The following is a 26,426-nucleotide window of genomic DNA, read 5'->3' as shown; positions in this document are numbered from 1 at the left end:
AAAAATTTAAATGAGCTCTCAATGTATATTTACATATTTGTCATTTTTATCTATTTCTTAACCTCTATGATTTTTACTTTATATGAAAGGATATGTTCAGATGTACTTAAATATATGCCAGTGATCTGAAAGAGTAAATATGTATTCTTAAGTGTTCAATTATTAAGGCATAACAAACTTTAAGAACATTTAATGCCATTTTATATTTTAAGTGCATTCAAATGTATCAGTCTATTCTCTGCTTCAAATGAAGTCATTGCCCTGGCTCATTTGGCTCAGTGGATAGAGCATCGGCCTGCAGACTGAAGGGTCCTGGGTTTGATGCTGATCCAGAGCACATACCTCAGTTGCAGGTTTGATCCGCAGCCTGCCACGAGGAAGGCAGCCAATCAATGTATCTCTTACATCAATGTCTCTCTCTCTGTGTCTCTCTCCTTCCCTTCCACTCCCTCTAAAAATCAATGGAAAAATATCCTCAGGTGAAGATTAACAAGGAAAAAAAAAATTGAAGACACTAAGTTAATGAATTTAACTAATGAGGTACTCTCTCTCAGCAGGGCTTTGCTTTTTTTTTTTTTTTAACATCTAGTTGTCCCTGAATGCTATTAAATCTTTCACCTCTAGACTGTTCTGCTGTCTTATTGTTTTCTTTGACCTTGCAAGTAAAGGGTCTACTGACAATGATTATTGGGACCTCAGTCATGCAATCATTATTAATTTATTTTTTATGATTTATATAAAAATTCTCTCCACTGCCAAACATCTCTATTGTTAATGTACCAGGGGTCCTCAAACTTTTTAAAGTGGGGGCCAGATCACGGTCCCTCAGAGAGCTGAAGGGCCGGACTATATGAACTACTAATTCCTACTGTAACACCTCGGCTGCGCTCACTGCCCAAAAAACCTGGCAGGCCGGATCAGACTCCTCTGCGGGCCGCATGTGGCCCGCGGGCCGTAGTTTGAAGACGCCTGAATTGTAGACCAATCCTACTTGTTACATAATTGGACCTAGAAAGGAGGTAGTGAATGAAAATTTGAGAGATGGAACTCAGTATATTTATATATGCTTTCATTTTTATTTAGTTTAATCTTTTTATTATCTACCTATAACTAAGGTATCGAATATATCCTCTAGCTGTTTTCTTTTTGGAAGAGATAAATTTACTGTTTATTTTAAACCTCGTAGCAAAGTTCATAAGATTCCAGAAGATAAAGGGATGTTACTATATTCCTGCTTCTTCTGTATATTCTGAGTAAAAAGTAACTGTAAATTGCAGGTATAATCATGTCCAAGCATTGGGTTGAGAGGTGGACTTAACACCATCCTCTCTTTTGATTTAAAATGGAGAGAGAGAGAGAGAGAGAGAGAGAGAGAGAGAGAGAGAGAGAGAGAGAAGCGAAGCCAAGTAAAGGAAGTCCTTGAAGCAGGAGAGTGATTAGTAGTGGTGGAGTCAGAGGAGGTAAGAGCGATGAGAGGGATGTGAAAGAAGTGGAGAGGCCCGGGCCGGTAGCTCAGTGGTCAGAGCGTTGCCTCGATGGTGGACTTAACACCATCCTCTCAGTTCCATCCCGGATCCCCAGTCAGGACACATCCAAGAATCAACCAATAAATGCACGAATAAGTGGAACAAGAAAATCAGTGTTTCTCTCCCTCTCTCTCTAAAACCAATAAATGCATAACATTTTATTTTTTTTAAATGGAGAGGAATGGAGCCAGTGCAGGTTTGTCTGTAAAAGGGAGAAAAATAAAAATTTAGAGTTGAGGGGAGAGGTCAGGGGAACAGAATACATGAAGGAAACTGTGTTCAGTCTCTGTCTTCTGAGTTGAGATCTGTCAGTTTACTATGTAGAGCCCTCTAGCCCTGAGTCACCTGCCTGTAGTTTACCAGGTCTCAGTGTTCTGTTGTCTAACCCCTACATTCAGAGTCAAGACTTTTAACTTTGGAAGGAGCCTTATAAAGCGGCTTTCCTTTCCTGATAAAAAGCTGAATTCTAGAGGCTACCTTCCTCTTACTCACATAGTAAGCAGATCTCTAGCCCTGACACCCAATCTCATGCATGTATGCACCACGTCTTTCCAAATAAATGGCATCCCCCTTGCATGGGTTCCAACCATTTATTTTTACATGTTAGCCAACGGTTTAGTTCAATTCAACCATTATCTGCTGATTTCAGTCTATTGTACTAGGTTGCAATCGAGGATGCAATGATGAATAAGATATATTCCCTGCTTTGGGGGAGTAATAATATAATGAAAATAGCTGGTAAAACATACAGCATGTCCCACTTGCATAAAATATCTTAAGATTGTGATATCAATTCAGAGCCAACTTCATAAAAAACACAGGTAAGTTTCCAGAAGAAACTGGGTAGATTTTCAGCCCAAAATATTTATCCCACTACTTGTTATATTACTTTATATTCTGCTAGTCTCTCCTGGCTCAATTATTTTAATAATGTAAAGCTTTAAGCTTTCCAGAATACTGAAATGTAAATATTTCTGAGGGGACTAACCAGAGAGCTATTATCACTTTCACCTCTTCATGGGAGGAAGCAAGTTAGAGCCTGTGAGTGGAGAAAATTAGATATGGGGGGAGGGATGCTAAAAAAAAAAAAATGTGATAGGACACTGGGCACCTTGGTGGGATGGTAATGGTAGACTCTGCCTTGATCTAGCCCCAAGTTTACTTGAAAAAACATTGCTTGCTGTGTATTTGGGCTATAAGTTTACTTAAAAATTTTTTTTTGTATATTTAAATTGCTTAGAACAATAGTCGTCACATAATAAGTGTTAGCTATCATTACTATTATGTCTTAGTGATGTCTTGCTATAAATTTGAAAACTTTAGATTTACAGTCAGATTAAACTGATTATGGTCATCACCCTGAACCGGTTATTCAATACATGTTTTCTAGTAGTTTCTAGGAAATTAGTACTCTTGATCAAGTAACTTGCATGAGAAATAACTCCAAGGGGGAAGTGAATTGAACTCAATGGCAATATAAGACATTGCATACTGTTCTAATACAGTTAATTGTACATGTTTCAACATGTGTATGAAAATCAATGTGAAACTATTTAGAATAATTTTCTCTCAGTCAGAGAACTGTTTACATTATTAGGACTTTTCCAGTTTCGTAGTATCTAGAGAATGACATTGAAGTCACTACTTGGGTCAGGAGCTCAGTTCTACTGCGAAGGCCTTTATTCTGTGGACCTCAGTTTCTTCCTCTGTAAGTAAAATACCCCACCAGGACTTGAACACAACTGAATGTTTTTGGACTAATGATGTCAAAAGTCTCAAATAGTTTTGTTTCCAGCCTATGGTTTATGTTGTTATTGTTGTTTGGTTGGTTGGTTTTAGAAACTTAACAGATACAACCTCCTAATTTGCTGTTAGTGAGTGAGCTCTGTTGGGATGATGGACTAAACCCTACCAAGTTGTCTATTAAAACATCATGTGCCTAAAGATGCATAATGAAACGAAAGGGAAATATTTTGTCCCTTTCAGCCTTCATGTACAGTTGCCTACATTATTGCAAATATAGATAACCTAATAAATAAGAATGAAAGGAAAAGAGGAAGGATGAAAAAGGGAGAAAACTAGTTTACAAAGGAACCCAAAGTAATAATTTTGGCAGTTCTTAGTAATGGATGTTGCGTCTGTAGGCATTCGAGGAATTGCATACCATTTAGGGTGGGAGGATTTGTAGATGCTCATTTTACCTTTCTTCTCCTCTTCTGCTCACTTTATTTCTTCTGTACTTCTAAAACCTGAATAGACTAATTGACTTGGGAAAGGACCCCCTTCCTCACTTCTTCCTGCAAAGGTTAGCCATTGTTCAAGCCATTTCATTGTCGACTTCCCAAATGACCATTCCAAAGCCATCTTGTGCTTGTTGTTGAAAATAGCAATAGGAAAGTGATATGGTGCTAGAGAAATCACAGGTTTAGAACTTTGGTACAAGAACTGCCAACAATCTACCAACTGCCTGACTCTAGGCCCTTTTTCCAGGTGAGTTAATCTGAAAGAGGCCATCTTAGCACATTTCTTTCATTTTCATATGCTACTTTGAGAATCAAATGAGGTAATGCCAGCGAAGTTGTAAGTAAACTAGGATGGCTATTCAGCTCTTATCCTTATTAATTGGCTCTGTCTTCTGTCGGTAGAAACCACCTGACAGAAAGTCCTTTCTGTTTTATGGGATCAAATTTGATGCTGTGTGCGAAAACACATAGAAACAAAGTGCTATATAAATATAATCTTGCTAATATAGGAATTTGTACTATTTAAATCATAGTGTTGGCTACATGGTGTAATGAAGACTAGCCAAAGTATATAGTTATTTTGTAGAAATGTGGGTTTTTAAAATTTTACTTAAAAAGCTCACGTCAAAGTTAAGTCATAATGAGTAAAATTGTTCTTTCAATTATCTATTATGTATTAAATCAATCTTCAAGCTTTCCATCTACAAATTAAATTCACAACTGAGTATTTACTACATGCATTTGTAAAATAATAAAAATATTAGTAAAAAAAAAAAAAGTAACCCCTAGAATAAATTCATTTTTGTACTTGAATGGATTCATGGTTTGCATGTGAGGCGTTTGATATCTATTTTTTCAAGGTAATCATACCAATTAAATTGCATCATATATCTCTGATTTTTACTTTTTATCCTCTCGTAGTAAATACACACTGTCACGAGCTAGCACTTTGGGCTTAAGTTTTAATTATTAGATCTTTATTATCTAACATTAAGAAGACGTTTTAGTTTTAAAATTACCACGATAGTCCTTTCATGGACCACACTGTCCTTAGGGTGTTACATAATCAGTGATAGTTTTACTATTTTGTTTAATGTAACGAAAGCAACTTTCAAACACTTTGAACATTTTTATGATGTAAAACTAGGCATCTTTAATTGCTTTAAATGTTTTATTTTAATTCTATGACCCATAACTTCAGAGAGGTCTAGATAGGGTAGCTTTTAACACTTTTTTGGGGGGGGTGATAAATGAATTAATGATTCACTAGTCAATTCTGTTCTTTTTATTACTTTAATTCTGTTTTAAAATAAACATTTGGGTTCTGATATAGGGTTTAATAATAGCCATATTTAGGACTCTTGGAAAATTTTCTAAATTCTAAGTGTTCTAATTTCATCATCTCTGGTATAGTTCCTCTTCCACAAAATCTGACTCGTCAATCTATTGTAGAATCATAAGAAGAAAGAGCACCTGTAATTTCAGCACAGATACAACCTTAGAAATTTTTAAGACCAAGTTTCTCACTTCCAATATACCAGATTAGTGGCCAGAGATGCTATGGAACTTGCTTAAGATTATGAACCTCGTTAAAGGTAGAAATGTTCCTAAAATTCACCATTTCTGGCTCAGGCTAGTAACATATATTACCTCTCCTGTCCATCATTGATAGCCTTGATATTGGTCTTCTTTCTTTCTTTGTTGTAATGGCTAGTATCTATAAATTTATGGCTGTGGGGCTTTTTTCCCACTGGCATATACTTTCAACAAATACTTGTTCATTTCACTCTCTGGGCATAAGACAAATGACTCAAAGAAAGTCTTTGAAAATTAGAAATGTTATGTCTTGAGAAATGTTTCCTCACACTTCAGAAGATGCTTTCTGCCAGTCGGTGGATCCATTTCAAAACAAGCCATTTCTGCTTCTTCATACTCCATCTTGTTTCAACAGGTAGCATGCCTTCTATTTCTGAACATCACAAACTACCAAATGATGAAAGGCAAAACGACTTTTCAAAATGACAAATATGTAGGATTTTAGAAAAGTTCACTTTGAACAACTCTGTAGCTTGTAAAATCTTTCATATTGGTTTTTGGTAGGATGCTGAAAGTGCAGCTCAGTAAGATTTAGCAATACTAGTACTTTATTGTCAATGAGCTTATTATTTTCCCTACAATGGGAAAATTTGTTGTTTTTATGTTACTACAGATTAACTTCGATTAAGGAACATATGAGTCCTTTGTTCTTATAACTGAAGAAGGCTATATTAAAGTCTTGGAATTTATCAGAAAATTTGTATACTCTTTAAAGGTTTTAAGATTTCTCTTCCCATTAGCTGTTGCTTGAAATATAGCAGCTTTATCCAGATTGGTTACCATTTGGTAACCCTGTATTGCACCTTTATATTTACTAACTAGAAAATTAGTTTGTCAGCTACATACCCGGGTGTAACTTTATAAAATGCTCCCAAAGCAAGAGATTTGTTTTCTTTCGGTAGCTGATTGATGTTAGACAGGTATAAAGTGTCTAATTACAATATTAATAGCTTTTAATAAAATGCCCAATATTAATAAAGTCTAAGAGTGGGTAAATTTTATACAGTACTTACTGCAGTCAATTCTAACAGTATAAGTAATCAAAAATAGTAGTGTGTCTACAATAACTTATATTTGATGTTACAGTATAGCATATTTTTCCATTTTTGACAGTAATTTCATCTTCCTAGTTAATTTTTTAGCTTAATATTATAAAATGTTAGGATTCCACTATTTATGGCCAGAGACTAAAATATATGTAGATAGTAACTATCTACGTGACTCACAGTGTAGATTTAGAAACGTGTGAACAGAAGTCTAGGCCAGTATGTACTGAAGTGTTTACGAATGCCACTGCGAGAGGCAGGTTACGTGGCGCCCAGTGGCCCTTTTGATACGTGACCTATGAGGCCCTGCGTGGTCTGTACTCCCCACACTGCCATTTCATTTCATCTCATCATCTACCACTTCCCCCGTTCCCCCTGCTTTAGCCCTGGAGGCCTCCCGTTCAAGTCCAGGATGCTTTTCTGGAACATTCCAGACATGCTCCCACCTGAGGATATTTGCACGTGTTCTTTTGCCTGCAACTGCCCTCTCCCCAAATAAACACGCAGCTCCCTTATTTCCTTATGTGCTTTATCAAAATGTGCCCTCTTGGGGAGGGTTTCCATGACTACCCTGTTCAAACTTTCGTCAGACCCTGAGCATTTTGTTCCCTCTTACCTACTTCATATTTGTCTTCTTAGCACTTATCAATAGCCAAGCCATAAAGTATCATGCTCACCTATCTCGTTTGTAATCTGGTTCTCCATTAGAATATAAAGTTTATGAGAGCTTGGATTTTTGTCTTTTTTGTTTGTTGTTATATCCCCAGTGCCTTAGACATACCTGGATTGTTATAGGTGCTGAATATATATTGTTAAATGGATGAATATTAGGCCACACTACAAATAATCTTAAATAATCTTAAATAAGTCAGGTAGCTCATATTCAGTGATAATAAACTATTACTAATTTGTTTGAAACCATATCCCATCGCACATTCATTTTTTCTATCAGTTAATGAAAGTACTAAATATGGTAGTAAAATAGTCATTTAATCTTATATATTAAAATGTAATTTCTCTTGCTTGACATGTATGAAATTTGTACATTTTAATTTCATATACACATTTCATCACAGAAAATAATATTTAGCAAAATATTCATTTCTAAAACAATATTACTAATATCAACTAAGAAAAAAACGTATTTGTCAAATCAGTTTAATCATCATTTTCCTCAAACCTTCACCCCATTCATTTCATTGGAAGTGAATTTTAGTGCTTTGGAGTTTTAAAATCTATTTTTTAAAAAAACTCAGATGTCACATTTGTATATTGAAAACATTAACTACACATGACTGAAAGTTTTAGGGGAGAACTTAAGGGGCAAATCATTTTTGTAAATCCCTGAAGTATTTTTAGGTTCCCGTTACGAACATTACCTAATGGTTCTGACAAGCTCTGATGATTCTATTTCATTCACACTAGAAGTTACGTGGGAAGACCAGCAGGAAAAGGTGAATGGTACAGTAAGTGATGACATGCCATCGCCGCCAAAGAAACAGCAGTCAGAGCCAGGTTGGTCAGGGTGTGGACAACCGCTGGAAGCATGAGGATCAGCATTGCATCTCATGCTTTGTGAAACGTGTGTGCTTGCTCCTCATTCCTTTCATTCTGGTGTGAGCTCGATAGTTTGTGGAGCCTATTTACATTAGAGTGGTGGACACTTTAAGATTTATTTAGAAAGTTAAAAAGAACGACTATTTTATTATTAAGATTCCTTCTTTAGGAAAAAAGTGACAAGTGTAAGCACTAATGGTCATTTATATATTTGGTTGTTTTGACTCAAATTAAAGTACCTTTGTGAAGGGACATGTGTTTTCCTAAAAACTTACTATATTGAGCTCAGTATATTATTTAAGTTGTGGCTATAGGCCATTCTTTCTTTTTCATTGAGGTATTATACTTTTCATTGGTAGTGATTTATTTACAACTTCGGATGCTAAAAATATTGCCAACAACAAGGAATACTAGCATAATATATTAACTAAGTAAAGACTCTTTTCAACTCATTAATTCTACCAATAAGTTGAAATGAAGTGACTTTGTTTTCCTCTACTCTCTCTGGAGAGATATGATTGGTAGAAGACACAAATCTGAGCCAGGATTAAAAGGAAGAAAAGCAGAGTGCAAAGACAATCCACTGAATAATCAGTATTACTTTTAATTAGTCATTGGATGAGAGTGAGAGTACATCAACAATTTCCATCAAAATTTTAGAAAACAAATGGAGTTTTTGATAATAATGTTATTAAAGTGGACACTTGTAATTTTTATTTTAAATATAGCACTATTGAACTGAAGGGCTGTGTGGCGTTAAAGTGTGCCTATAGGAACAGTATTAATGTGGTGACTCATTTCCTGCTAGATCTCTAACATCCTATATTTTAAAATCTGTCAATGTATAAATTAAACTAACTTATTAACGAGTATTAGTTGCTATCTTGGTATATGCCTGACATCATAGTTGGCCCTGAGTTACTAGGGTAGATAAGATAGATGCAGTAATTGCTCTCATACCGTTTATATTCTGCAAAAAAAAACACAAGCTAAAAATAATGATGCTAATGATTAAGTTATTAAAATTGTGATACAGCTATTAAGGAGAATAGGGTACTTTGAGAAAAAGTATTATATGTCCTAAGTCTAAAAAGCAAGGAAAAATGCCGTAGCTCCAATGACTTAATCTTTAAATTCTCTTTTTAAAAAAATATATATTTTATTGATTTTTTACAGAGAGGAAGAGAGAGGGATAGAGAGTTAGAAATATCCATGAGAGAGAATCATCGATCAGCTGCCTCTTGCACACCCCCTACTGGGGATGTGCCCACAACCAAGGTACATGCCCTTGACCGGAATCAAACCTGGGACCTTTCAGTCCACAGGCAAACGCTCTATCCACTGAGCCAAACCGGTTTCAGCTGTAAATTCTCTTATAGTAAAACAGTTATACACTGAAAACTTAATAAAATGAATTAGATTTTATATTGGGAATTTTAACATATTTATAAAGTTGTAAGAAAACGTCTTACATGTTTTTTTTAAAATCTTTAAATAAAAATCACTTTTTTTTTAAAGTAGTATATTATATATTACTATATTTAAGGTGATTTAAAAATAAACAAAGTATGTATAAAATTTTATGTTGTGATTTATATAACAAATATCATTACTTTAAAACTATCTCCTTGCTATATTGTGTGGTGTGGTTTTTTTCTGGTCATGAACTACTATTTATTTGTTCGTCCTGTTTGCTTTCATTTCTGATTATATGGATATATTTGTGGCCATAGATATCTATGTAAATAATTTATATTGTACATTAAAATCATGAAACAATGCAATGTTTGGCTAAAAAAAAAAAAGTTTTAAATGTCACAAAGGAGTGTGTGTTTGTTTGTTTTTAAATAATACCTTTCTATAATGTTAATTTTTAGTGTATTCTTTTATATAGCATATATTTTTCTTATCACTTAAGCTCTCTAGTTAAATATAAACTATGAGTATAATAGAGGAAAATTAATGTAATTAGAATGCCTTAATGTTATGGCTTAAAATGTTTATAAATTTTTCTATTTTGGCAATTGTGCATTTTCCTAAATATTAGGAAATTCCTGGATATTCAAACTCTTAATGTCATGAGTAAGTATGCAATATGCTAAAGCCATAAATGCCATGTGGGATTTTAGTTTTTCATAAATATTTGTATTTGCTTCTAAAATAAAGGTAAGATATGTATAGAATATGCTTAATTACTGGAACTTCGGTGTGATAAAAGAGGAGGAAAGTAGCGGGATGTCAGGTGGGCGAATTACATTTCACTAACGTTTATGAGCGTGGGTTTTCCAGAGACTTGTTTGGAGGCATTCTTTACCTTATATTTGAGAACACTTATGATATTAAAAATCTATTCATTGTAACCTTTGTTTAAAATGTAATTTTTGTTCACTGAGTCCATTCATTGTCAAAGGGTTGTCATCAGAGGATTGTTGTAGGGAACTTGTGGTGTGAGAAAAAGTTTGGGAGAACTTAAACCCAAACCTGAGATGCAAGGTTGGCTCTGTATCAATAGCATATATTGCTGTATTTTTATCTTGCTGTGTTATGAAAGGCTATGTATTAAGAGTACCTGGTTACCTGACACCATTTTTATGACGTATACTAAGAGTAAAAAGATCACTTGTAATATTTTTTAATTTCATTATTGATTAAGGTATCACATATTGTCCTCATCCCCCCCCCATTCCCATCCCCCCACCCCTCCCTACTCACTATATAACACTGTAGAACTGAAGGGCTAAGGGCCATTTTATTGACTAGAAAGTGAGTTGACCAATATTTGCATGGACTTTAAGTATTATGGACTTATTTTGAAGAAAAATCTTGACATCTCTGAACTACTCTGTCCTAAGAAGATAACCAGTGAAAGGGGTGACTTACCTTCAGTGCTTCTGATTGAAGTAGTTAGAGATGATCCCTGGGGAAAATAATGGTGTTAATATGTTTGGTGTAAGCATAAAATACAGGCTTATTTAAAATCCGTGATTTTAAACCCTGGTGTTATGTATAATGTTTAAAGTAAGTCACTGAATGTCTTCCTCAAGTGGAATGAGGATTAGATATTGTTTAGACCAGTGGTCGGCAAACTACGGCTCTCGAGCCACATGTGGCTCTTTGGCCCCTTGAGTGTGGCTCTTCCACAAAATACCATGTGCAGGTGCACATGTACAGTGCGATTGAAACTTTGAGGCCCATGTGCAGAAGTTGGTTTTGGGCTCAAAAGAAATTTCAATTGCCGTACTGTTGATATTTGGCTCTGATGACTAATGAGTTTGCCGACCACTGGTTTAGAGCATAAAGGTAACAAAACATTCTTCATGCAACTCAAGGATGCATGAGGATGGCAAATCTGTTGTTTATTTTTTTCAATGAGCAACCTGATTCTAACGTAGAATCCTGTGGTCTGTAATAATGCAATGTTATTAAACATTGAAAACAAACTAATCTTACTGTACTTTTTTATGTTTACTTTGACTATAGCTCTTCTTATAGTAATTAGAAATGTATCTGAGAAAAGAGCGCATTTGTACAAAAAATATTTTAACTCATGTTTTTTTAAACTCATCCTATTACATGTCTGGTAAGAAAACTAACTCTAGTTAGACTGAATGAATGTTTTAGAATATACAGTTTCTCAGTTCCTCTAAGTGAGAGGGACTAAATAGTTCAGAATCTACTTTGAGATAAATTTAAATGATTTCTAATTTGTTTGAAATAACAAAATAACTGCTCTTATTTATTGAAAGAATAATCCACCTTGAATTGTTCTTTTCTAAGTGTAAGATATGCTACACTTAGGAAAATCTTAAATTAATTTAGCTACCCTTACTGTAGTTACCCTGAGCCATGACAACGCAACTTACCTTGCTTTATCTTCTCTGGAAAATATGCTTATCTGGAAGACTGAGGGCAGTGAAACAATTTGCTGAGTTGCTTTGTTGACTGTACGGTATTTTGGAAATTGAAAATATTCAAAGCCATGAGTTATGTTCTACTACTTACTATAGCATCTTGTGTGCTTAAGTCACTATGTTTAGCGTTATATGATTTACTTAATGTACAGGGTGTTTCAAAAACTGTATACACAACTTAATAGCTCATAGCTCAATTTTGAAATTTAAATGTATTTTATAAACATTGCCTTTATAATTATTCCAAGTGTGTGTATGCATTTTTGGGGACACCGTATATTAACCATTACTTTTTCAAAAATTGACATTTCCATGTTGTATTTCTTATAGACCTGTAATTGTAGAGAAGGTAGGGGCTTTTTTCTCTCTTAGTTTTACCTTTAAAATGATACTTTTAAATTTTATCTTAAGGAAAAGTAAATATTTAAAAATGCATTTTATTAGTGAATTTTATGCTTTAAAATTTTTTTGAGTATTTTGATGTAACGGATGTAATTTTGTTTTTGTGTTTGTTTTTATAGTTTGATATATTTTAAAAGTAAAAATAATTTATGTCAGTATAAATCAATATTCTAAATTAGTCTTCTAATTAGATGCTAATATGAACCATATAGCTTGGAAAGAAGAATTAAGGTTGTCCCTGGTCAGTATTAGGAGGTTGGTAATTTCTTATTATTTCTGGATTATTATAGAATAAATGTATTTTATTTTAGATGGAAAAAATATTGATGTAAAACAAAGTAAATATTTTGTACAACACAAATTAACTGACAGAATCTTGTAACTAAATCTACCAACATCCTTGGACATAAATACAGTGTTCTTTGTTAACAAGCATGTTTTTCTGTAAGTCAAGGGAAATTCGTGATTTATGAGTTTAATTACTCATTTAAAGTTGGTTCAGTTTTCTCTGAACATACAGATACATTTATAAGGCCAAATTTGTACTTTAGTGACTGTCATATGATAAGTTGTGCACTATAGTTGGAAAATTAATTATTTTAAACTCTCTCAATACATGCTCTGTTTTCCTGCTGTGTATAAAATTGCATTGCATATCAGACTTCAAGGACAGAATAAAAATAAAAATAAAAACTTAGGAATAGGAAAGAAGACATTTAAAAAATAAACTTTTTAGCAAGCTTATAAAAATAGAAAAATATTGTAAAATATTGTACCTTGCTTATTTTAATAGGTATAATGTATCATAAATGTTCAACAATTTTATGGTGTTGACAATTATGGATAGTTATAATTAGTTTTAGTAATCAAATGCTTGGTTTGAGGGATTTTTCAACAGATTTTTGTCGCAGTAGAGAAGTTTTGGTTTGAAATCATTTGGGTTTCATATTCTAGGTTTAACCTGATCTTTGCATCCTTGAGGCTCCTACTAAATAGATGCTTAGTTCAGCTTCATTTTGAAAGGTTCCTGCTCCGAACGTAAACAATCTAAGACTCCTCTGACCTTAAAAAAGTGCCGTTATATGATCAACTTGTAATAATGAATGAATGCTAATACCCACTTAAAGTCTGGAGGCTTCTCTTTCGTTGTTAGGAATCTTTTAAGCAAATGCTTGGTCCTTTAGGACATATGTTTACTCAAGTGCAATTAAATCTGATAGTAGGACCAATTGTACGTCTGTTGTAAACGGTGAAATGCTTGCTATTGTACAAGTGATGAAATGCTACTTGAGTTATTTATGATGCTTTATAAATGTCATCTATTTCAGTATATTATATGAAAATATTTTATTTCTCTTTTGTAGTTCATTTGGTGGAATGAACAGCAACAACAAAATACTGGGCATTCTCCTTTATAATTCTTAAGTCTAAAACTAATATCGTGCCATAGATGTGGCAGTAACGGACACCGAAGAGAGGGTACTCTTTACTGTCCTTAATCACTCTAACCGGTTGTTGGTTAAATGAACCACCAGAAAGAGTTCCCATTAGAACTACCTTAACAGCATTGAAAAGTAGAATGTTTGTGGCAAAGTAACGATTAAGGAAAAGTGGGGTGATAGAAGGAGTGGAAGGGCACGCTTAACTTCTTAAGGTTCAGACACTTAACTTCTGTGATTCATTACAGTAGCATAGGTGAAATAAGTCTTTATATTTTACTGCCTTTTAAATAAGATATGGCTGTTCAAATAACAAAAAAGTTGACTGTGTTTCTCTTCTTTTTTTGTTTTTTTAAAGGCTGTTTTAATACAAATAGTTTATAATAAAAGCTCATCATAGGCAGACAAGAAATCCAAATAAAGTTTTTCATATATTCTGAATAACTGTAGGGTAGACATTGAGATGTGATGATTTAAATAAACATTATATCTGCTAATTAAAGTTAAATTGTTTTTATATAAGACTAGTTAAGGTCTATTAATGGATTCTATCACATAAATGATGGAGAAATGATTTAGTGGACACTTCCAGTTGGTAGTGAGATCACTGTCAAATCTTGCATTTTCATCCTTTGATGTAATAAAAATTTTGTATAACTTTCTTAAAATGTTTACCTATTGGTGTTAGTGTTACCATATTCCTCACAGAGGAAAAGCATTGGTGAATTACTTGCATAGTTGTAGCATGTACCTCTTTTTAAAAACATTCTAGTTAAATACTATATAATAAAATGTCAGTTCCATGAGAATATTTTTTTATTTTTTCCTTGTTTGACGTTCTATTTCACGTGTTTCTGTTGGGACATATAGCATCTAGTAGAAAGAAAATGGGCCTGTAATCAGGAGACCTCTGTCTATTCCTGGTTCTGCCACTGAACTTGTTTTGTGACCTTGGGTAAGTCACTTGAATTCTATCTGTCTCAGTTATCCTCTAAAATTGATGATTGGTTTGAGAAGAATTTTGAATGTTTTGAATCCATACAACATGGAAAACATTGCTGCAGCGCCATTATAAAATAATCCGAGATACAGGAAAATAGTATGTAGAGAAAGAAATATTTATTGTTCCTATGTTTTATACCAAAAAAAATGTTTTCTTAGAGATGGAATATGTATAAGCAATTATTTTTTCCACTTTATACCAATTTTATCTTAACATTTGAGGAAATTATGTTAGTAGCATAATAAATACGTTTTTAGTGAAATTTTGCATAGGAGAAATAATGCAAGATATAATATAATTCAGCTGTCTTATGATATTAATATATCTCTGATTTTTCTACCTTTTCTTTGAGAAATGGATGGACTGGGGATGGGAAAAATGTGTCATATATCATATTAATGTATGAGTACATTTCAGAGGACAGTACTGTTCTAGTGATCACTCCTATGAACAGAGTCTGGGTTGTACTATAATTATGATGAGACTTGGTGTCTCATTATGAATAGGTCAAAGATGTGATTGTATAATAATCAAAACTATATTATTAAGTTTCAAAATGTGTTATCTTTTTCAGTTCTCTATAATTTCTACGAGGATTCCCCCCCCTTTTTTTTTCATAAGAAAAGCATTTTGGTCATGTATGTTTTTCTAGTGGAAAGTTTTCATTTTCTCAATATTCAGAAAAAGAGATAAATTTATTATAGGAAAGAATGCTCTAAAGAGTTATAATTTCCAAGTGCAGTTTGATACAAGATGGTCTTCTATAAACTATGATACAACTATTGCAGAAGTGAATGTGGTGTTTTTATTTAAGAATTTTGTAGCACCTGATTTAAAGCTAAATAGGTAATGAAATAGGAGATTTCAGTTTTGTTATGTTGTGTTATGTGTCAATCATACTAATACACTAATATCATTGGAAGAATTTTTTTTTGGAATGCTGAATGTAGCAGACCATTCCTGCTTTCAATCACTGTTTAAAATAGTCTTTTGAACTTTACTACCAATGGGGAAAGAGTGTTTCCGAAATGTGTGCCATATCTGTTATAGTAGATGTTAGATTTGGAGGGAAGATTTGAAGAAACATCAGTAATCGATGTGGTCCCTATAAGAACTTCCTTAATAAATAAACATTATTATTAATTCATAAACATTATTAATCCAATAAAATTTGCCTAATTTGAAGGTTAATTTGAATTTTTAATATTTATATAAAGCCATAAATTTCAACTATTCTTTCTTATAGGAATTTTATTATATTTGTTACTCTCCATCATATTTTTATGATAATATTTTGCTGTATTGAAGTAATTTAGTAAATATTGGCCTGATGACTGTACTTTATTTTCATGCATGCACTGATCTATTTGGGAAATTTAAAAAGCAAAAAAAAATATGTTGGAACTATTTTTATTGCTCTCTTTGAAGATGTTTCAATTAAATTTTATTCTTTGTATGATCATTAAAAATCCTAAAAGCATTTTCACTGATCTTAAATGGACTCAGTAACACCTTAAATAATATGGTCACACAAGTAACATGGTTTTTATTCACGGTATCTTCCTTCAGCACCAGTGATCAGGATTGGCTGTCCACAAATAATTATAACCTTTCGAATCCTTTTTTTCTCTACACTAACTTTATTTCTCTGATCCTACTAACCCATAGTAGCTTAACCAATTCATCATCAGTTCTTCCCCTTTTTTTATAGATTGTGTTTGGTTATATCTTTCCTACCATTGTGCACAGGATTCTTTCTCCAAATGACGGGGGCTCTTTCCTCTGGTGTCACTTTTACCCTTTGGTCCATCCACTCACACCCATCTTCTTTGTCTATGTCTGTCACTACACGATGTGGTCACAGAAGACGGGGACCCCACCAGGAGAAGGCATGCAGGTCTGTCACTTCTACTGCTTCTCTCTGCTGTTTTTTTGTTTAGCTGACTTTCCTTAGGAATTTTTACTATTTTTTAAATTTAATTTTGCATTCTCTTCTAATATATCAAAATGTTAAACTCTTTTAGGTATTTTCATTTTAGGTAGTTGTAGAGTCAACTTTTAAGAACAGCTGCTCCAGTTAGATGGATCAAATTAAATGATTACTTTTTGTGTTATATAGAGAGAGAGATTCCCCCCCCCATAACTGTGTGTGTGTGTGTGTGTGATCAACTAGATTATATAAGTTAATTATAATTTGCTCTTCAACTTATTTTAGACTTAAAACTTGTGCTCCACTTTTTTTTTTTTTTACATACCGTAATAAAAGTGTTTTATTTCTCTCATGAGTTCAGCAACGTACTAAAATGTGGAAAATATGAAAGACCTACATGCCCTAAGCTATCAGTATCATTGAGAAGTTAAAATATGCAGGTAACATGTTATGTTTGTGTGTCAATATGGATGACTCTAACAAAGGTATAAAGTCAAATAAAATTTGTTTTAACTCGATGGCCAGAAAGGCTTCATGGAAGAAGTAACACTTAAACTAAAACTTGAACATTCATTTAACACTCATTAAAAAAAAAAATTTTTTATTGACTTTGAGAGAGAGAGGAAGAAGGGAGAGAGAGAGAGAAACATTGATGAGAAACGTCAGTTCGTTGTCTCCTGCATGCCCCCTACTGGGCATGGAGTCCTCAACCACAGTATGTGCCTTGACAGGGAATCAAACCTGTGACCTCTTGGTGCATAGATCGACGCTCAACCACCAACCCACACCAGCCAGGCCATTGGACAGTCATTTTTTAAGCACCTGCTGTGTGGTACTGCTCTAGGTGCTGGAAATCCCAGGGCACAATACAGCCCCCTATCCTTGTGGGCTTTTCTAATGTGAGTCTAGCAAGTAAACACAATAATATTACAGGTATAATGAGAAATTATATATCTATATATTTAACATTTTGCATATGTTAGTGGAGTCACAAAGTGTGATCACTTCCTCCTGAAAAGGGTGGATATTAGTTCAAGAAAGATTTCATAGAAAAGATGACCTTTGAGTTGAATGTTAAAAACGAGAAAGATATTGGCCTCATGTGTAGGAAGCATTTCAAGGAGAAGAAATGATACAGGCACAGTCATTCAAACAGGTTCAGAAAAGTATGCTGGGAAGGTTTCTGAAGATGGTGTAGGTTATTGAAGCATAAAGTAGGGGAGCAACAAGATCAGATGTTTCTGGAATGATTAGAAGCTATATTTTTTTAAAAATGTACCTGTGTATTATTAGCCAAAAGGTAATTTATGAGGATAATTCATCAATCAGTTAAGAGATGATAATGAGCTGAATTAAAGTATCAATAGAAGCAATTGGTACATCAGAAGTTATTTAAAGGCTTAGTTACAGATTAGGTATTATCAATGCAGGGAAAGGAGGAATAAGATAAAAATCTCAGGTGACTGAACGTTAGGTAGATGGTGGTACATGTTATTGAGAGTGGGAACATACGTTTTAGGGGAAAAACAAAAACTGGGATTGGGAGTTACAAAATAGTCACGGGGATGTAAAGCACAGCATAGGAAATATAGTGAATAATCGATAATAATAAAAGCATAATATGCTCATTGGACCGATGTCCTTCCAGGCGTCCTTCCTTCTGGACAAACTGCAGCAGGAATGGAACCCTAGATCCTTTGGTGCCTACAGACCAATGTTGTAACAGTTGAGCCACACCAGCCAGGGCCAAGATAAGTGTAGATTTTTATAAGTGATATTTGTGCTGGGGGGTAGATGAGGCCAGGGGAAGGTCAATGAGGGGGAGTGGAGGAAGGAGAATGTGCACTACTATTTGTAATACTTTAAACAATAAAATAAAAATTTAAAAAACCCTTATGTGGCCTATTATGACTTGGGTAGGGAAGGAGATCTTTTAAATTGAGTAATCTAGTAAGGTTTTTTGTTTGTTTTTTTCTGAAGAGGTCATATCTTAATTAAACCAAAAGACTAAGAAGAAACCAGCTATGCAAATTATCTATAAAGATCAGTAAACAGAAGACAAAGCAAGAGCATTAAAGTTCAAAAGAGGAGATTAATTTAGACTATACATACTTTTCTGAAAATGCATTTAAGTATTGGTGACAGATGAGAGTTTTCAATAGTTAAGATTTATAGTGGCCCTGGCCAGGTAGCTCAATTGGTTAGCGCGTCATCCCCGTATGCCAAGGTTGTGAGTTCAATCCTGTCAGGGCACATACAAGAAACCAATGAATGCATAAGCATAGATAAGTCAAGCAATGAGTTGATCTCTCTCTCCATTTCTCCATCCCTCCCTCTCTCCCTCCCTCTCTCTCTTCTCCCCCTCCCTTTATCCCTCCCCTCAACCATTCCTCTCTCTAAAATCAATTAAAAGAAGATTTGTAGGGAGGTGAATGAATAAAGTGTAGCTCTGGATGCTAGTTATGGTAAAAAAAAAAAATTATAAATCTTTAGACTCTTAAGGAAAGGGTACATAAAAAGGAAAGGGTACATATATTAAAAGTCAAGTTAGTAATCAAGTATCTATAAAGAAAACATTGTGGCCCTGGCCAGTATGCTAGGTGGTTAGAGTGCCTGTCTGCCCACTGAGGGGCCCAGGGGGTTTGATTCCAGGTCTAGGGCACTTACTTGGGTTGCAGGTTCAATCCCTGGCACAGAGATGCGTGTGGGAGACAAGCAATTGATGTGCCTCTCCTACATTGATGATTCTCCCTCTCTCCAGCTCCCTCCCTCCCTTCCACTCTCTAAAAATCAATGGGAAAAAATATCTTTGGTGAGGGTTAACAAAAAGAAGGAAAGAAAGAAAACATTGATATAAATTAGGTTTTTGTTTAACTAAAGAGAAGGATGTTTCTTTTTATCAGCCTGTATGAAGACTTGAGGGGATGGCATGCAGGATGTGAGAGTAAGGATGAGGAATGGAATTAATTGTGTGGAAGGCACAATTTAATGAAAAGCATAACATTACTAAGTAAAAGTAATTGAATTAATCATGTGGCGTAAATTATGGGGGGGGGGGGAATTATAGGTGATAAACAGTGTGAAGGAGATTGATAGCCAGTTCAGAGTAAAGGAATGAGAATCAGAAGGAATTTCTGAAAAGAGTATTAAAGATTAAAAACAACAGTCTATGTTTGGGCTCATAAGGAAATAAGTTGAAGCATCACACGCACGCACACACAAAGTTGGCCAAAGTGGAGATGTAACTTGAAAAGGAAAAGAAAGAAATGTTAAAAGGGAGGACACTGGAAAAAGAAAGATTTAAATGAGAGTGGTGTGTGGTGGTGGTGGTGGTTGTGATTTGTCTGTGGTATTGTGTGTATATCCATGTCTGTCAGAGACAGAAGAGAGAGATTTCATGAATAAATATTTCAGTTGCTACGTTTTGGAGGACAGACAATCTCAGCCATTTATTTTATGACTTTGAATACATTTTCTAATAAGTAATAATTGAGAAAATAAGTCCCATCACATACAGTTTTGCTGATTAAGTGGCATAATCACAACACATGTAAAGCTTTTTTTAAGAACTTAATTGTGCAGGAGCATCTAATACTAAATTCTAGAACACAAGACTCTAACTGTACTTTTTAAAGCTTTGCTACGTTTCATTTTCCATGCCTCATTCAATAAAATTCTAGTTTAAAAACATGATGGAAGAAAAAGGACAGGCTGGCAGAATCGGTGGTCAGCAGGTCTCTGGCTGGCAGGCCGGGGGACTGCCCTGGGCAGCTCGAGGCACATTTCGGCTGACAAATTCTCTGTCCTGATTGTGCTGAAGCTGCAGGCCCATAGACATTTCTCAGCTGCCATAGAACTTTGCACCTAAATACTATAATTTTTTTATTTATGCTAATTATGCTTTTATAAATCTGGCTTGAAAAATGATTGAAAATGCACTAAATTAAAATGAGTTGTTTTTATATATTACCCAAGTAGTCCTAACTATAGACCCAAACGCAGTTTGAATATCAGTTTCTTTGGACTCTCGTGAAAGTAGTCTATGAGATTTGCCTATAACATCTCTTTGGAAGTATTATTTAAAGAATATGGCAGGGAGTTAACAGAGAAACAGCAGACAGGTAACCTATAATAAATATCTAAAAAGATTGTGAAGGTTTAGAACACAATTCAAAATACTATAGCTCATAACTGTGAGCCTCAAGGTAGCGAACAGTTTTGTACGTTTCTAGAGCTTTTATGTTTCATTTAACTTCATGTTTCAGTTATGCACACATGAAGTTCCGTTTCCCTCCGTTCCTGGGAGCTGAGAAAGATGATTTTATAAGCAAATGCATTATAAAGAAAATCAAATTTTATTTTCCATTGATTTTTAGGGAGAGGGGAAGAGGGCGGGAAAGACAGAGAGAAACACCGATGTGAGAGAAGCACATGCATTGGTTGTCTCCTGCTCAAACCCTGAGCAGGGCCCAGGCCAGGGAGGAACCTGCAACCAAGGTACTTGCCCTTGAACCCAAGATCTGTTGGTCCGCAGGCCGATGCTTTATCCACTGAGCCAAACCGGCCACGGCAAGGTTGTTTGCACTTGAAAGCAAATGCTTCTGTGTGCTCCAGTACTAATATAGATATAATCTGGCACATAATTTATCATTTCTCACATACTTATTTTCATACTTCTCAATTAACTTGTTCCAATATTTGTTATTCTCTGTATTACGTCTGTTTTTAACAAATAATTTAACAACGTGTACTTTTTATTAAGTTCTAATATATAATAAAGTTTTAGAGTAAAATATCAGAAAATTCATTATAGACAAGTGATTATGAATAATCTTAAAATAACTATTTAAATATATATATATATTATTGATTTTTTTTTTACAGAGAGGAAGGGAGAAGGATAGAGTTAGAAACATCAGTGAGAGAGAAGCATCAATCAGCTGCTTCCTGCACATCCCCTACTGGGAATATGCCTGCAACCATAATCAAACCTGGGACCCTTCAGTCCCCAGGCCCACTATCCAGTGAGCCAAACCGGCTAGGGCTAAAGTAACTATTAAACATATGCATGTGTATGTATATATGCATAAGTTCCACATCTGAAAAAAACTAATATGGAAAATCTTATAACATACCAGGTCATTTTATTCTTAAGGCAAATTAAGTAATAAATATTTGCATTTTTAAAATTATTTAACATTTATTTTCAAAGCATTTTTTGATAGATTATAACAAAATATAAAGTTTTCAAACTAGATAATTTGTCATATTTCACAGAAACATACATTTTGTGATTTTTTAAAAATAACACTTTTCTTTTAAATAAGATAATCATTTTGGATATTTTATAAGCTCCATCTTAACCCAAATTAAAAAAAAAAAAAACAATCGTGTTTATACTTACTTCCAATAACCGGTGATAAAGGCTAACACGCTGATGTATAAGCCTTAAATCTTTCCATCCTCTTTGTCTTTGCATAGGTTATGTACATATATATTTTAGAATGGTTTTTTAAAGCATGGTTTATAAACAATTCTACTGTATCATTTAATCTGTTTTAGAACTATTTGCAATGTCTTTATGTAATTTTCATATGTGACTGTATATGCACATTACACTCACATTTTTCAGGGTTGCATAGTATTCTGTGGATATGCCATAAGTGCAATTAACTAATCCCCTGTGATTGGACATTTAGAGTTTCTTTTCCTAAGCCTTCATTATTATCAAGCAATGGTACAATGAATGTACTGGTGTGCACATCGTTGCACATTGATTTATTTATTTAGGAAAGATCCTTGGGAGTAGAATTTCAGGTTAAAAAAAATATGACCACTGTAAAAGTCTCTTGATACACAGTACCAAATACATTGTATTTTAAAGTAATTTACTTTTTAGCTTTGTACATCAGGTACATGAGAAAACATAAAATATAAATAAACATTAATTTTTTGTCAAAAGCTAATTTATGGCTGTCAATTTGAAAAACAACTTTTTACAGTTATTAGATATTGAAAAAATGAGATATTCAATAAAATCAAGGACAATATTTTCTTTTTGAATTGCACTGCCTTTGAAAATAAAATTATAACATGACAAAATATTAGATTCATATTTAATGTCATTTCAACAATTTCTATTCGTATTCCTCTGAAAATGGAAAAGCATCAGTAAGTTGTTTTTATAGTCTACCCTACCGAATCTAGAAAATAAACAGAAATAGCCGTGTGTTCTCCTGGGTAACGGTCACCTCTAAATGAGCCAACAGCAGCATACACCGATTTTACACTTTTCTTCATTGCATTTAATTTGGCACTCACCTAACTCATGAATACATGGATTTGGTCCTTTTTAACAGTTCATTTGGAATATCTCATTTCTGTCAGTCTCATTGTTATTGCCTGGAATCTTGTTTTGTTTTGTGCCTTTTCCACATTGTTTGTATTTTCTTAGGAGAAAAGTTTGTAAAGTAAGATTCAATAAGGTAGGGGAGAGTGGGGGTAAGGGGGAGAGATCAACCAAAGGACTTGTGTGCATGCATATGAGCCTAACCAATGGACACAGACATCAGGGGGGTGAGGGCATGAGCTGGGGAGCAATGTGGGACAAGGACACATATGTAATATCCTAATAAAGAAAAATATAAAATAAAATAGGGGGGGGGAAAGATTCAATAGAATAGTTAAATGTAATTGTTTCCTCTCCTCAATTGTTTGGCAAGAAATAATTTTTAAAATATGCTTCTACTGTGTAAGTAGTATACTTTTATAGTTTCAGTCAGAAAAATGTTACAGATAATATTTTGTTTTATGTTCAGATGACATTTATAATAAGTATGTTTTATGCAAATCAATTAGATTTGTTAAGGATACACTTTATAGTGCTATCAATTGTTTGAATAGTTCAATAAAAGTTTTTGTTGGCAATCCTTCATTACTAATTAAAACAATACTGCACAAATGCTTTTAATTCTTTAACTGGAAAACAAATTTAATATGTATCTTTTAAAAGGTTAAAAGTTATAAATCCAATTACAAAATGCTAACATTTATTGACCATTTCACAAGTTCTTGATATGTTATTTTTAAATATAATAACATAAATTTTTTTCAGATTGTTTAGAGGTACATCTTAGTTTTGTGAAGACTAATAACCAAAGAAAAAGGAATTACTGACAGTGTTATCTTCCTCAGAAACTCTCATGATAATTTTTTTTATCTTTTTCTTTAAGCTGATGCCACACACTTACCTAGAGATAGAAAAGGCTGGATAGGGGAGAAGGGAGGATGTTTAAAACTTATTAAATTAGTTACGAAAATTTGGGGTACTAACTGATGTGGTTTCTAGATTTCAGTAAGATTCGTAAGCTTAGACTTCTTTGATGTCTGTGATTATAGGTTCACTCACATTTTTCTGAATGTTAGAGTTCGTTCTTGGAGCGTGGGTGTTAGGTTCAAGAGATTTTTCTCTGGAGATCCCCAGATTTGAGCATTTAAGATCACAAGTGTCATCTTCTGCTCACTCCTGTTCAGCCTCCTTGTGTAGTTACTGCCAAACCTGTGTCCCCACTTCAAAGAATTTGGGGCGTAGAGCTGCTTTGGGGCTGCAGGAGCTGTAGGTGTGTGTGTGTGGGTAAAGCAAACAGGGTGAACTCTGTGTGACTGTACCCCAGAACTGCCTGAGGGGCGCTGATCTTTGTGGCACACGTGAGACGTGAAACCTACGCAACCTCTGGCTTGCTGCTTGTTAATTGGCCCGTTTTCTACTTCATGTCTGGATACAACATTCACCTAGAGCTAAATTTTTTAACTTGATTGTTTCAGCAACATTATACGTATGACTTTAACTTTCTAGACACATTAAGTAGTTGTTTGTTTTTAAGTTTAAAGTAATCATTGATTGGTTTAAGCTTATTGACTTCAGAACAAATAAAACTCTTAAATGGCATATATATTTATATATATCATATCACAAATTTTATATCTATATATAAAAGTAAATAGATATAAAATTTGTGATATGATTTTTAGAAAACACATTAAATCAGAATCAACAAAATACTGGATTTTTTAAAATTATGTGACATAGGATAGACTTGAGTTTCCAATTTGAGAAAAGCATTTTGAGAGATTTATGAATTTCAGCATATCTGCATTTGGTTTTCCTTTTTGTTATCAGCCTTAAAATATTTAGAGTGGAAAAAAACAAAGCCTTTTATAATTTAAATTAGCATTATTCAGAAGGCCAATCCGATAGCTTAAGTATTATAATTTAATACACTTAAATAGATTAGTTCGTCAACAAATTGACAGACTTATATGCAAACTTTTGTTGTAAATGTGTTTGTCCAAGAAGTGTGGCTGTCCGTTAACTCCTTAATCACTTTTTATTGTAATTTGAAAGGCTCTGACATTTGATGCTGAACAGATAATGACTAATTTTTAGCATGCTTAGTTGGTCCGAAGGTTGTGGGTTATTGTTACGCTGATTAATTTTTAGCATGCTCAAATTAAAGAATCAAATCAAAGTACTAGCATGTCTTTTGTAATAAATGTAGTGTTGTCGCATATAAGAATGTGAATTTTAGAAATTCTTAGATAAACTTATCCTCTACACTTGTAAGCCAGTATTTCCCACAATGTATTTTTGCCATTATTATAGCAAGATATTAACAGATACTAGGTGAGGGAGTAGATTCTGTGATCAAATGATTATTCGTCATTGTAGAATTTTTGGGACCTTTTGTATGCACATTTGCAGAGTAAATCTGAAAAAAATAGTATAGTGAACAAAAACCTGCTCTTTAACAATTTCACTCATTTTCCTTTTCTGTGAGTACAGCATTGGATGTCCGAGTTGAAAGTTTAGAAATTATGTGTTTTATTCCCCAGCCAGAGAATGAACAGCTCTTTTTCTTGCACTGACTTCTCTAAATTGCTTTTTCATTCCTCAGGGAAAGAAAAAAGAAGACTTGAGTTTGGTTGAAACCAAAATAACATTATTGAAAATATTATTCCTAGGTTATTTTTCCTTAGGAAAGAAGACCAGCAAAGAAAAATGAACTTGCTGGTGAAAGAATTTTTTTTATGATGGATCTCATTATCAATAGGGTGCATTCTTCTCCAAAGATATTATTGTTTGTGGAGTGTTTTCCTTATGAGAATAGGTTGATGACGTGTAGAAAAGGAATGCGATGGAAAATAGGCATGTTGGGTTTCAGTCCTAAGGATTAGCATCATAGGAGAGTTGTAAGTTGTAAGTTATATGTATATTTACCTGTTTGCTGATGGCATATTCTCTAAGGCGGTCCCTTGATATTTCATTGGTTAAGGCTCTAACAGTATATTTCCATTTAGGACCATCTATAGATGATGATTGAGTCCGGAGTTGAGAGATGTGTTTGAGATTGGAATTTAGTTGATAACACGTTTAAAAGGTTAAGATGCAAACTCTATTTACCGATTGATATCTCTCTTATAGCTCCCAGTTATCTGTTACATGTAAGTGATAAGATCATCATCAAAACCTGACTCTATAAAATCTCTAAACCATTACTAAGCAATATTAAACCAATATACTTTAACACAAGGGTCCCACCAACTGTGGCCCGCAGCCTATTTTGTAAATAAGGTTTCATTAGAGTACAGCCGAATTCATCTGTGGATGCATTGTCTGTAGCTGCCCTCATGTTACAGTGGCAGAGTTTTGGCAGACGTGATATGGTATGTGAAGTCTAGGATATTTACTGTTGGGCCCTTTACAGAAAAAGTTT

The 26,426-nt window shown here is 33.9% G+C and overlaps 1 protein-coding gene across 7 annotated transcripts in view; it reads left to right on the top strand.

Annotated features, from left to right (window-relative positions):
• Positions 1-26,426, top strand: part of RIMS2 (regulating synaptic membrane exocytosis 2) — a 213,156-nt gene that overhangs the window by 93,958 nt on the left and 92,772 nt on the right. Inside the window, exon 19 of one of the 7 annotated variants that reach the window (XM_036436629.2) lies at positions 16,579-16,620. The exons of 3 other annotated variants lie outside the window; for them this stretch is intronic. In XM_036436629.2, the coding sequence (XP_036292522.1) occupies positions 16,579-16,620 (42 nt within the window). Of the gene's footprint in view, positions 1-15,911; positions 16,621-26,426 lie in introns of those variants that run through there. 3 more of the 7 variants (XM_036436632.2, XM_036436630.2, XM_045581339.1) reach the window with 3 other exon arrangements.

The sequence above is a fragment of the Pipistrellus kuhlii genome, unplaced genomic scaffold (genome assembly GCF_014108245.1).
Source record: "Pipistrellus kuhlii isolate mPipKuh1 unplaced genomic scaffold, mPipKuh1.p scaffold_m20_p_14, whole genome shotgun sequence".
NCBI classification, from domain to species: domain Eukaryota; kingdom Metazoa; phylum Chordata; class Mammalia; order Chiroptera; family Vespertilionidae; genus Pipistrellus; species Pipistrellus kuhlii.
The sequence above is the reverse complement of the archived record's forward strand: the minus strand, read 5'-3'. Positions and strand labels throughout refer to the sequence as shown.